At 39.2% G+C, this 13,766-nt stretch overlaps 1 protein-coding gene across 5 annotated transcripts in view; it reads left to right on the top strand.

The window, feature by feature from the left end:
• PDE7A (phosphodiesterase 7A) overlaps positions 1-13,766 on the top strand; it is a 78,099-nt gene that overhangs the window by 27,000 nt on the left and 37,333 nt on the right. For 2 of the 5 annotated variants that reach the window (XM_063326974.1, XM_063326971.1), the window contains exon 1: positions 7,935-8,088. The exons of the other annotated variants lie outside the window; for them this stretch is intronic. In XM_063326974.1, the coding sequence (XP_063183044.1) occupies positions 8,029-8,088 (60 nt within the window). In that variant the 5' untranslated portion in view covers positions 7,935-8,028. Of the gene's footprint in view, positions 1-7,934; positions 8,089-13,766 lie in introns of those variants that run through there. 5 annotated transcript variants of the gene reach the window in all.

The following is a 13,766-nucleotide window of genomic DNA, read 5'->3' as shown; positions in this document are numbered from 1 at the left end:
GAATAGGAAAATAAAAGCTAGGCTTGATTTATTTCAGATGTTATTAATGTGAAATGTCCAGCTTTCCCCTTGAAATTTAATCTTTTTTGACAACATAATATTCTCCTGTGATGGATAGCAAGGAACCAGAAACAAAGATGATTTTATTACTGTCTTTTAAATGTTTAGTATATTTTTGGAGCTTTAGCATATGCCTGTGCGCGCAGGGAGATGCTGAAATGTGGTTTTTTTTTTTCTGTGGGAACTCTTTAATTTTTTTTAAATAAAATTTGAAAAATATATCAAAAATTCTTGTATAAATACCTGCCTATAATAAATGGAAGTTGTGTTGTCTGAAGAGTCTCAATAGATGTCAATATCTTAATTTTGTGTTAAATACTGTTTAAATACTTCCTACAAAGTGAATTGAAGTGTGTATGAAGGGTTTAAAAGTATCTTTCAGCAGTGCTAGAGTAGGGAAAACTTGCTTGTCAAGAACCAGGCAGGCACATGTTTCTTAGACTTAGAGGGAGGTGAGCCCCCATAGTTACAGGAGATTACCTGTCGCTTAGGAGCCAGATAGGAGATCTTAATTTTTATTTTTTTCTTCAATCTATTAATTTCTGATTGCTTTTCATGTCTGAACGAGAGAGAAGCTGGGGAGCAAGTCAAAAGGAGCAGCTCACATTGCACCTCACCCCCATGCCTTTTAGCTTTCAGTCACTGCACTGCGTTTCTCTGCTCTCTTCTTTGGGTTCATGGGCTGGACAGACACATCTGTGGAAATTCATACTTCCAGCTGCTGTCAGCGGAGACCCCCATTGCTTCCTGTGCTGCCCCTTTCCACACACACGTTTGAGAGCTGTGAAGCTGTAGAGGTGAGCTAGTAGTGTTCATATAATAATAAAAGTTATTGTAGAAACTTATCTCCGAGGAAAAAAACTTAAGCCTTGAATTTAGAGGACAAGTTTCTTGCGTCCTTTGTGTCTTCTGCAGACAACTTATGAAGAATTATAAGATGCAACTACTGTGACTTAAATTTTTGTAATTGCCTTTTCTGGTGTTGTGATGTGTTGACAATTTTGTGATGTGTTCCTGTGACATTGGAAGGTCAATGTTTTTTATTTAGGTTTCCAGTTAAACACAAGACAGACAGTCAGTCTTTCACTGTCCAAGGCATGTGCTTTAGAAAGAAACATAAATGTTTTGTTACAAAGTCTGAAACATTGCGGGCTTTTCTTGTCGCACTTACATAGCCAGGTTACTTGTAATACCTGAAGTATGTGGGAACTGAAGTTACTCTTTATTTGATTCCCAATATAGCATCCAGTCTTTGAAGGTGTGTTTAATAGTGAAACACGGTAACTCAGAGTAGGTAAAAATCAACTTCTTGCATCTTGCCTTCAGAACAATCTATCTTTACTGAATGGATTGCAGTCTGAGGCCCTGATGGTACTTTATCTTGTAACAACAGCACCGTTTTTTAACTCCTCAAAATCACAGATAAAGGCATTCGTACTGAACTGTAAAACTGGTCTCATTTCTTGCTGTGCCAGAGACCTTTTGTGAATGAGCAGATGCCAGTACCTGCAAACGGCTGTGGACAGATACAAGCTGATGTAGACCAGCCCTGGCTGAGCATCTGTACGACCATTCTAAAATGGTTCTGTCCAAAGTGATAGGACGAGAGGGAACGGGTTCAAGTTACGTCAGGGGAGGTTTAGATTGGATATTAGGAAACATTTTTTCACTGAAAGGGTTATTAAACATTGGAATAGGCTGCCCAGGGAGGTGGTGGATTCACCATCCCTGGAGGTGTTTAAAAAAAGGGTAGATGGGGCACTGAGGGACATGGTTTAGAAGTGGCTTTTGTCAGGGTAGGTTAAAGGTTGGACTCGATGATCTTAAAGGTCCCTTCCAACCTCAGCAATTCTATGATTCTAAGTTAATAAGCCTCACTACATCTGACAGACAGTTGAAAAATAAATATTTCCTAAATAATACATGACAAATACATGTGCGTAGCGTGTCATCTTAATAGCTTTGTAATACTTTTTTTGTTCCTTTAAAGAGGATTTGGTAAAAGTAGAGTATAGCTTCTTGCCAACATCTGTGGAGAAGAGCAGAAATCTAAGTTCTCTGGATTTAAACAAAGCCCTAAAATGCAATTGTAAGTAAGCAGCCTCAGAAAAATGGGTGTCTGAAAAAACTGAGAAAGAATACTCTACTGTAGAACTTCAGTTGGCTAGATATGTTTTCATAAGAACAAGGTTTATATGGTGCAAACTGACATAGTGACAAATGATCCAATTTAGATCCTTTAAAATGTATATACTGTTTGTAGAAACCCTGAAATTTACTATGTTAGGTAAAACAAATGACTAGAAGATTAAATGAAGTTTGTGATATGACAGAGGTACTGAGAGTATTCTAGTTTGTATTGCAAAAGAAGCATTTTAGAAAGAAGTACTCTGTTTCTAGATGTTTAATCTATGCAAAGAAATTAAAAATGTATTCTCATCCACCCCTCAACTAAGATACGTGCACTTTTGCCAAATCACTTTTTCAGTTTTGCACAGCCATTTCTATTACCCTGCATAAGCATGATGTTGAGCAAATAAGATGAAAGGTTAAAAACAGCCATCAGAAAACCACAACATTTAATAACATGCTTGCTTTGGCAAAGATTTACATGATTTGTTTATAAAATATAGAATACTTCTTACCCCTTTAGGAAATGCAGTGCACGTAGGCTGATAGTTTTCTATTGCTATGTTAGAGTAGCTGCTGAATGAATAGTGGTATAGATAGAAATGTAGGATTGCTGACTTCTTTCATTCACTGAGATTGGATCCTTTCATTTCTAAGGGGGGTTTCTTTCTGTTTCTATCTTATTGAAGACTGAAGTGGAAGACTTCGAAAAATGAAAGTGGTCTTTAAGGAAATTGCTAAATTCTGTCTTCCGGATCTGTAGCTGTGCTTGGCTTTGGAGGTTCAAGTTCTGGAGGTCTAAGCCCTCAGTTTAAGATTGACCAGCCTTTTTTGTTTAGTTGCAATAAGTTAATTAGTAACGATGGTTTATGTGTAGCAAAGAAGGTGAATTTTGCTAGCTTTTTGTAATTTTTCATGTTTGCTTATTGCTTATTAGCTGATATGTAGCTTTATTAATAAGCACCTAGAATAGCTGGAGTTTTGTACCTAGTTGCAATGTAGGCTAACATGGTAAATCTTTTAAATAAGAAGCTGAATTGAAAATAAAATGCTTAGATAACAGTTTAAATTGACATAAACAGAAGTAGCATTTGTAGAAGTTGGTCACTGCATATGCACATTGTGAAATTCTAAAAGGTCTGTTCTCAGTATCCATAAAAATAACAGCATATTTTCCTCTTACTTTTTCCTTGAGTGTAGTGTTTAGTGGTTGGGTTGAGCTGCAGCAATAGCTACCCACATTTGTTACAACAATACTTCTCATAGATTACCATTTAATTAATTCTTTGTTAGTGAAGTCTGCGGGAGAGAGAGATTGCACGTGATAGATAATGACACAGGGAGAAAAGAAAAGATGGAAATGAGTTTAGAGCTGTGTGGTTTTTTGTACTATGTGCTAATGAATTGGTAAATGATAGGCTTATTGCTCTGCTGTCTTTACATCCTGTTAATATAAATACGGTGAAGTTCCCTGACTGGTCCATGACAACTACTATACCAGTCCAGAATGTATTCTAGAAATCAGGGTGCCCCAAGCCACTGTTCTGTGCCTGTTCGGAAGGGGGTGTTTGAAGGGCAAAGGAGACTCCACAGAGATCTCATTTCTGGGCCAGGTGTACAAGTGCATGCATGTGAAATCAGGTCATTCTGGAAAGTAGGAGTGATTAGCAACAGGCCTCAGTCTTCTGCATAAAAACTTCTGTGGTGATGGAGATCTGTGAAGCCCTGCTGCATTTAAGCGGGAGCATCGTATGAGACCCAATAATGTCTGTGAAATATGGTGCTGTTGCTTCAACTCTGGATTTACTGTAGGTGTTATTGAAATGTTTAGGGGGGGAAGCATTTAAAGACACTTCTGTAGATACAGTAGTTACTGAGGTTTGTAAGGCAACACTGAGTCATTCTTCAGGGCTGCTGAAATTCATTAAAAAAAAAAAAAAAAAAGGATTGGAACAGATGGGTATTTAGAAATACAGAAGTAAAACTGGGATCCTGTACTTGGTTCTTCAAATAACAGAGCACGCTAATAGGAAATAATGGGTTTCCATGTGGAGCCTTGCAGATATCTAGGAGTGTATATGGAAATACTTAGATCCTTGGAAATCACCATGGCATATTAATGGGGAGCTACATTGAATCGGTAGGAGCTGGTCCCGTGTGATGCCAGTTTCACGATCAAAGCAAACTGGTATCTTTAGCAAATTTCTTAGTGGAATCTTTGTAACAACTGTTGCAAGACCCCAGGTGTTTTCTGCTGTATTGATAATAAATTCTTGTCTGACAAGGAATTACACAGAAATGCAAAATGCAAAAAATATAGCAAAACATGCCTTTGCTTACATGCACTTACAATGCCATATACTATTAAGTTTACAATTAAGTCATTGGGATATTTATGGGGTTTTTTTGTTTGGAAATGGTAAGAGACAACAATTGTACGTTTGAGCTGATGGTAAGGACAGGGGTACTAGGTAACACCTTGTATGGTATATTTGAGTGTTGAGTACTGGAAATCTTGCCTTATCAAACATGGTACTTCTGCATGCATTGAGAAAATGAATTTTAGAAAAACTGAAAAAGAATCTGCTAGAAAGCAGGGAAGAAAAAGAGAAGAGGAAAGAAAACGAAATAGCCTTAGGAACTTCCATAATTTTTAAAAGGCAAAAAATGCACTGTACCATAGCTCTTCTTTCTGGTGTGCTCCCTCATTTCAAGATGAAGCTGAGAGTGATGGTGATGTCCACAGCTTGTAATCAGGTCACTGATTGCACTCCCAGAACTTGGGTAGTGTGTTATCACGGGGGGAATTCAGTACTAACTTATTTTTCTGTAGTCTTGTACCTGAGGGTTTACCATACTTGCTAATGACCTTGAATAATTTCTTTCATATACTTGTAAAACATCATTTATTTCACCTTCTCCTTACAGTTGTTAATGGGATTATTCAAAGCAGTACTTTCCCCAAAAGAAGCACTTCATCTTCTTTGTTGATTTCTTATACAAACCAGCGCACTTTTTGGTCCTTCCTATTTCTGAAACAGTCTTTCCATTTCCAAGCCATAGTTAAAACAAATAATACTGTAGTGGTGCTTAACAGAGGGGCAGATATTTTTATTTCTCTGTTCTGGTGTTAAACTTACGCGTGAGACAATAGTTTTAAGAAAAGCTTTCAGTAAGAGGAAGCTAATTAATTAAACCACTTACTATTGGAAGACAAAAGAGGAAAGGGTGATTACTTTGTATTGCTATGTTTTCTAAGATAATGTTGTGTTTGTGATACCTGTGGAAGAAAGGCGTGCTCCATGGACCCAGAATAAGACCATCCGCATACTCTGAGAACATCTTTGTGTGTTTTGAGACAGGAAAACAGAGAAGACTGATCAGGGATTGAAAATAGTGGTGATGGAGAGAAGTGCTTGACCGTTCAAAGAGTATAAGGCTATTTGTGTAAAGAGTTTTATTTGGAGGAGAGTTCAGTCTTGAAGCAAATCACCTCATTATCCCTGTTTATCAAGCCCATTTATTTGTTTTCCAGAGTGATTTTGGTATGTGCTAACTAGGCTCCTTTCAAAAGAAACTAAGCCGTTCCACTCCTTGCATACACCAAATGTAGTCTAACCCTTGATAGGGTTGTAGAGGTTGGTCATTTTTGGCAGCTTTGAACCTCCTGTGGTAGGGTCTGGTTCAGACAGTTTCAGTAAATGTGGCCTGCCAAGAAAACCTCCTGGACTTCATATAGTATAGGTGTAAAGACCTCAGCAGCAGCTGTGCCTTGATCTGCTCCAGCTGTGCCAAATTGCTAATGCAGACAGAGCCTAATGCCATTTATTGTAGGGTGGGTTTTTTTTAAAGTAGCATCAGACTGGTGATGACTAATTGTCAGGATGTCTTAACCTTGTCAAGTGTTTGGAGAGGGTAATGTTTTTAAATGTACCTCAGTGACAGTTTGCATTTTGGGTGGAACCTGACAGACCTTTAGATAAGCTCTGCATTCAGAGGTTTGGTGAGGTACCAAAAGGTCTGTTCTGAATGTTCTGGCCTGTAGTTTTGATCTGACTGGTTTTCAGAGGCATGGGGAGGGGAGAGAGCAGAAGATACATGTTTGGAATATAATGGTGCTGTAGGAACCCACAGCTTGTGCCGAGATCATGATTATAGCTTAAAAGCCAGCATAAATATTAGAAATCATATTATAAAATAATAAAGAGCCTTATCCCAGTTACTGAGTCGTTGTCTTCAGTAAACATCCACTGTGGTATGTGTCCCCTGTTCCTGTGGATAAGGTTAAATTAATTTCTTGGTGCTAAAGTTGCTCTTCTGGTAATCTGTGTTAACTTGTCTATTTTGTGCACGTATTGGAATTTGCAATACAATCTGCAGTAATTATAGGAAGAGCAGAATCTTCATATAATTTTCCTTTCAATTATTCAACTTCATACTTTCAAACTCCTCAATGTCCCACACGCTGTTCCTTTTTTTTCCTCTCTGTAGCTGCTTTTTTTCACAAAAAAACCCAAACCTATTTGAGATTTCTGTGTATTTCTAGAAAGAAACATTTTTTTTTTTTTTTTCAGTTTAAAATGACAGAAAGTTAAAATGCATCTCAAAGCTGCACTGAGTATATTGGACTGCTCGGATGTATCATCAGTGCTCTTGGAGGAAGTTAGTTTGCTGGATTTCAACCCTGGAAAGTGCCAGGGATGGGAGAGGGGGATTCTAGGCAAGTTCACGTAATCACGGAATTTTTCAGAGTTGGAAGGGACCTCTAGAGATCATCTAGTCCAACTTCCCTGCTAAAGCAGGATTGCCTAGAGCACATTACTCAGGGCTGCATCCAGGCGGGTCTTGAAAGTCTCCAGAGAAGGGGACTCCACAACCTCCCTGGGCAGCCTGTTCCAGTGCTCTGTCACCCTCACCGTAGAGAAGTTTTTTCTCATATTTGTTCCGAACTTCCTATGTTCCAGCTTGTGCCCGTTACCCCTCGTCCTGTTGCTGGGAACCACTGAAAAGAGTCTGGCTCCATCCTCCTTCAACCCACCCTTTAGATACTTGTAAACGTTAATAAGGTCTCTCCTCAGCCTTCTCCTCTCCAGGCTAAAAAGCAATAAATCGAAGCAACGTGCCAGTTCAGGCATGAGTCTGTGTGGCTGGAAAGGGAGTACGAGGGATGGTTTGGTATTTAGTGGACAGAAGAAAAGATTAGAGAACGATGATCGGTTTCAATGATTGCGTGTATTAAACGCATTAACTTTCTTTCATTATTTATAGCAAGTTGCTGTAAAAGCAACCTTGAAATACGTTTTGAAGTTCAGTTCATAGCAGTTCTCCAGGTGGCGGAGATAAAAGGAACCAGGGAGTATCGGCTACGGTGAAATCTGCTGGAAACGGGCTCCTCGCAGCGTTTAAAGGCGAGGCAGTGCCCTGATTTACCGCAGGTGGTTTGGGCGCTGGAGTTGGATCCTGGAGCCTAACGAGCCTCGCTGTGTTAAGAAAAGCACGTAATCCTGTTTTTTCCGCTTCCTTTAGCACTTCTGTAGGGTTGAGCGAGGCTTTACTGTTTGCCGAGTCCTACGGTTGTAAAACTCCCTTGTTGAGCGGGGAGCGGGCGGCGGGGGGGGGGGGCGGCGGGCGGTCCGGTGACGGCAGCTGCCGCCGGGCGGCCAGACCCCGCCCGCCCCCTTCCACCGACCGCCGGCCCTACCGCCCCACCGGCCGTCCCACCGCCCCACCGACCGCCCCGCCGCTCCGGCACCCTCTCCCAGCCTCCCGCACCGGCGGGGAGGGGGAGTCAGGGAGAGGGGTGGAGGGGAGTACGCTTCACCTCTTCGGGGCGATCCAATGGGAATTGCATTGATCTGGTGTCTAGCTCTGATCCTTATCAAATGGATTGCTTCTAAGGTAGGCCATTTTATTACTCTTATTTCGACTAACTGGGGTTTATAACTAGCCTGAGAGAAAACAAGTCATTAAGAACTCCGCGAGTGCTTATTTTTCTTTTTTAAAATCTAATCTGTTCTGGAAACACATCACTCGTCATTTTAGTTTATGTTTCTCAAGCGTTCATACCTGATTTTGTAGCTCTCGACTTTTGCTTGCCTTGAAGTGGGAAGAGTGTGTTTGTAGCTGTGCCAGTGAGGAGACAGGGAAAAGGGAGGTGAAATGGCTTCTGAATGGCAGGGCTTCGCTTGCTTCCTTCACTAACAGATCCTCGGTTTTATAGTGCTTTAAAGGCTTTGTGAAAATAAGGAAAAACAATTTAAAACATAGTGAGAGTAATGCAAATCGTCGTATTTTGCTTCCTGGGCAGGATATCCTTTTTGTATTGTTGATCTGAGGGTTATGGGAGTGGAAATACCAGTTTTGTTTGCTTAGGTGAAACACTGGCTACTTCACTTACTTTGTAGCCTTTCCATTTGATATGCCTATGTTTTGAAAAGTGTGTGCTAATGTTAGGCAAAATTAGGAGTTCCTACTCTCTAAAGAATGTAAATGTCCCCATAATGTATGTCTGTTATGGTAGTAAATATAGGCGGGATTGGTGCCTGGAGAGGAGACCAGGCTCTTCTCACCACACCTTGCTGCCTAACCTGGAGTTAATTCCAAAAGGAGGAATGAATTTAAGTTTAGGATTGTGAAGGAGGGCCAGAATCACTGGAGAGAATGAGAGAAACTGGGGGGGGGGGAAGTCAGAGTTCATGCATTTTTTTTTTTTATATATGTATATTATTCGCACACAATTTTAACATTTTTTGTGCGATTAAAAGGACAGTCTGAGCAGACAGGAATTTGAATTTGTTGTGAAAACAAGCTTTGCTAGGTATCCATGCCTGTACTCTTCAGTCATTGCCAATAACACAATTCTAAATTTACTAAAAGCAAAACCGGTCAGGCTTAGTTGCTACCACTTGTGATAACTTTTGTCACATCAAGAAAAAGATCAGGATACCCTAATGGGTCACTTGTGACTGAAGGCAGATTCTAAATGCCCAAGTTTTACAGCCAGTGTGCTAGGCTGTTAACATCATCCACATTTTACTGGTATACTGTCAAATTGCTGGTTCTCTGAAACTTGACATGAAAAGCCTGTTTAAGGATTATGTCTGTAATTCAGTTTGGTCAAAGATTCTGTTAAGGTGGGGAAAAATAGGAATTCCAGGTAGCTGACATAATACAGTTAAGCATAAAAACCTCTGCTATCTATGGTTGTGTTCTTAAATGTGCTAACAGTTGCTTCTTTTAAAGTAATTTCTTTTTTTTGTGTTCGTCCAATTTTACTGTTGCTCTTGCATCCTTCTGTTGTTCTGATTTAGTTTCTAAAGGTAATACCCTATATGTTTCTGTTTTCACTCAATCAGTGTGTCAATCAGAAATAAAAAAAAAATCATGCTTTTTTGACAGTGCTTTATTTTCTGATCAGTCTTCAAGCTTTTGTTTTGTATATTGTTGTTAAATCTTGAAATTTTTATGCTGATAAAATTTTGGGTAAATCTTAACGATGCCACATGATGTACATCTAAGGCGTATAAGAGAAAATATCTTACAGATGTTTATTAGATGTATGTACCACTAAAGTTGATAACTGTCATTCAAACAATAGCTAAGTTTATAAATGATTGCCATCTGTCTTAGGAGGCGATCATGTGAAATAGCTTTATATGGAAGAAAATACTAAAATTGCCACATTCAGATATTTGAAGGGGGAGTGCGTGTCTTATTGCTGATTAGTATTGCCTTCCTGAAATTAACTACATTTTCTTATCACTGGTTTGGTAAACCTTCAAAATACTGCTTTGAACTCCAGTGAAATATTTAGAAAGTAGTAGTAGGACCATTTGCAGTGACTTGTCCAAGTTCAATAACAGTTTCTTCAGTGCTTTAAAAGAACATTTTTCCAGTGCTTTAGTGAGTAAAAACTTGGTGATGCCTTGTGGAAAACTGTGTATCTTACGTTAGCATGGAACTCTTGATTACTTTAATAATTCTAAAAATTATGATAAATGACAGTTTCGCTTTTAAAATCCAATAATAGTCGGAGATATCTGGTCTAGTTAGTTTGTCATTCTAGGGACTTCTTGTTGATAAACTGTCTTAGAATCTTAAATAGTGTCCAAGGGTGTATATTTGAGGCAGCATAACCAGTAAATTGCAGTTGCCATGATATAACAGCTTCTCCAATTTGTTCTTATTTTCTCTTTCTGAAAATAATCCTCTGATTGTTGGGCAATAACTTGGGCAGAAAAAAGAAGTAGGTAAAAAACCACCTTATTGGCTCTGGTGCTGTCCTCTGGTCCTTTCCCAGCTTCTGCATAAACAACTTGAGTGGCAAAATGAGGGTTGTGTACTCCATCAGAAAGGTGCAGGTGGTTCTTCCTGATGGGAGGAACTGAATTGTGAAGGCCAGCAGCTCTGCCCGTTTCCTTCTGCTGATACAGAACGAGACCAGCAGTTGTTTCGCCTGCAAGTCCAAAAGGTGGTGCTTGCCAGAATGAAGTGCCCAGCAGTAATGCTGGTGCTCTGCTCTGAGCTGGAATGGGAAGTCCTTGTGATAAAACTGATACATCATTGGAAACGTTTGTTTGGCACAAACAGCAGCAGGTGCTGTGTTTCCAAGTGTTACACACACATGCTGTACTCCCCAGCATCACTGAAGCGGTTTCCCTTTGAAGATATATCCATGTGCTATTTTGGCATGTCATTCCCATTGCATGGCCTTTAATAACTTCCTGTACTTTTCGTGAAAAGATTTGCATAAAGATCTTAAATCTATCTTTCGTTAGATACTCCCTTTACCTATTTTTGTGGAGTCCTTGTGTCATGGTTTTTAAAGAATTAATGGAACTTCTACTTTAGTTTGAACTTCTTCCATTAACTTTCCATAAAGATGTGACAAAAGAGAGGAGAAATGAAAGCTTTTCTTACTGTATTGCCCTTTGGAAGAATAAATTACAACTCTAATATGAAACTGAAGTTTAAGGTGAGGTTTTCAAAGTGGAAGTCTAGTGTAAAGAGTCCTTCCCAGCCATCTTCCTGACTTCTGCCTTCGCTGCTGAAGCAAAACAGCCCACCCGGTTCAGATGGCTGTGCTCGTGTCTGGAAAGGAGGGAATGGTTAAGAACCTCACCTGATCATTTGAGAAATATGTTGAATCACTTGGAGTCCAGCAGATATTCCCACCAGACCAAGTTGTCCTTGTGCTTGAAAAGGGAACCCTCCTAGACGCATTAGGAGTGTCTTCAGTTTGAGCGCTAGTAATTCCCTCTGCCTGTTGGAATGATGCTTTCTTGTTTGAGATTTGTACAGAGCCTCAAGGAGTTGAATATGCTTTACAGTTGTTAAGAGGTACAAAGCTTCAGGTAGACCCAAGCTGTGGCAGAGATCTAGAAATAAAATTTTATGCTAAATGAGTTAACAATATTGACAACAATGTGCTATTTTGACGTGCTAGAAATCAAGCTCTGTCCATGAGGTTTTTAGCCAAGGTTTCTGTAGGCTGATGCGGTGTATGCTACAGTCAGCTGTGTAAGTAAGGTAAATTTTTAGTGTAAGTATAGTCTTGATGTCTTGGTGTAGGCTACAGAGAGTGGGCCTTTGGTTAGCAATGACAGGGGAAGCATTTTTGGCTGTCACTAAGGGCAGAATCCTGGTGACTGAATTGTTTAAACTGTTGAATGCTTTATGGGAACTTCAGTTCTTCAAGACATATTTGCCTTTCTGCTTACAAATTTGCTGCATGTGACAGTTCACATTTTAGTAGAAGCTTATGCATTAAATCTGGTCTTTCTGTTTGCTGGATTTAAAAAGTGGAATCTGGGCAGAGTATCTTAATGAACCACAGGCAGGGTGGATTAAATTGCTTCTCTTTTTTGCTTTTTTTTTTTTCCCTTACATTTTTCTAGAGTAGTGCAGGGGATAGTATAACTAATACGTGGACAATATTATTTGAAGTGGGAAAATAGGTGATATACCTCAACCTGTGATACATAGTCAGTTACCTCTTTGGAGTGTGACTTGACACAAAGCAATCGGTGGCTGAGTGAGCGTAATATTATTTAATTTTCCTACCTATTACAAGTTGCTAAAAACCTCTGTCCTGTTAGCTCTTTCCTCTGTCTCTGCCCACCACAGTGCTCCTTACTTATTTGCCTGGTCTAAATGTATGACGTCTGACCACTCATCACCCACCCTGTATCTGTCCTTTGGTGAAACTTGCTAATAAGTGTTTTCCTCTTCTCTGCCTTATTTAACAAATTTCAGTGAATGAAGTATGCTTAGGACCTCTATCTCTTTAGCAAAATTAGCTGAAATTGCCCTACTACTTTTGAAGTATTATTAGTAAGGTTTACACAATAAACTGTCTCTCTTTTTTTAGGAAACCAAACTTTGAAAGTTGATTTTTAAAAGGATTTGATTGTTCAAAGTTTCCTACAAGATCTTTTGAAGTTCTTGCAGAACGAAAGTACTTGTTTGTATTAGCAACTGGTTTGTTTTTAAAAATATGCTTTGTGTTTGATATCATACGTGGATGTACTATATCTAGCAAATAATATTTTAGAGAGCAAGTAATATTTTTAGAATCAACATATCAAAAGGATTAACTTTTCAGTAAATTTTTGCATATTGTTTTCCTTCTCAGAGACTAATGCTCCATTTGGGCATGGTTCTTCTGGCTGCATTTGTGCTTAGCTTTCTCCTGTATTAGGTTACAGAACTGTACTGGACATATCCAGAAATCTGTGATAGACAGGTGCAAATTGCAAGTTAGCACTGAACTACATCACTGATTGTGCCTAGTCAGTAATACGAAATGTTCCGGTCTACTGAAAATATACTCAGCTGAGATTTGCTGAAATGCAAAGGTGAAGAAATTTGAAAATGTTAGTGGGAAATCAGCATCATTTTCTGGCTGATGAGGTGCATTGCTGCCTTTCTCATCAGGACAGGCACATTGCTGTGAAAAATGCTGTACAAACATATTTCAAGGGAAGGATTATTTGGATGGTTTATGGTCTTCCAAGAAAATACAGATCAAAAGCTAAGACAACATAAAAATGCTGTACAGGGAGTTCTTCCTTGTAGTCTTTACAACAGCTACTATAATTGGACCCAATTTGGAGCTAGGTGTTTGGTCATTTCTGTAATTAAATATTAAGCTTACCTTTGGAAAAACTTTTCTGATTTCAAGTGTAAAGTTTTTTTTCTTGTTTTAACATGAAAAATATTGAAACAATTAAGTGTAACTTCTGTGTTTGGAGTCAACACATCAGTTGTATAAATCATGCTGAGGGAGATTATTAGTCCCTAGTCTTTCATTGTGTGAGTTCAGTTTGCTCTGTAGAGCAAGTTTTACCCTTTCTCCCCCCTTCCAAGTAATTTGTTTCTTTAGCTCTCTTTCTTTTAGAATTCTTCTCAATGTCCAACATCTTTTTTTCTGTCCTGTTTCCTAACATGTTTTGTTTTCCCATCTTTTGAACTTACACGTTTTCAGGCTGTTGTATATCCCTGGTGTAGTGTTGTTCCTGCTACACAGGAAAAAAAAAAATGGGTGTCTGTGTTCACCTCCAGGCTGGCTTTTAGCT

Source organism: Chroicocephalus ridibundus, chromosome 2, assembly GCF_963924245.1.
Source record: "Chroicocephalus ridibundus chromosome 2, bChrRid1.1, whole genome shotgun sequence".
Lineage (NCBI taxonomy): Eukaryota > Metazoa > Chordata > Aves > Charadriiformes > Laridae > Chroicocephalus > Chroicocephalus ridibundus.
The sequence above is the reverse complement of the archived record's forward strand: the minus strand, read 5'-3'. Positions and strand labels throughout refer to the sequence as shown.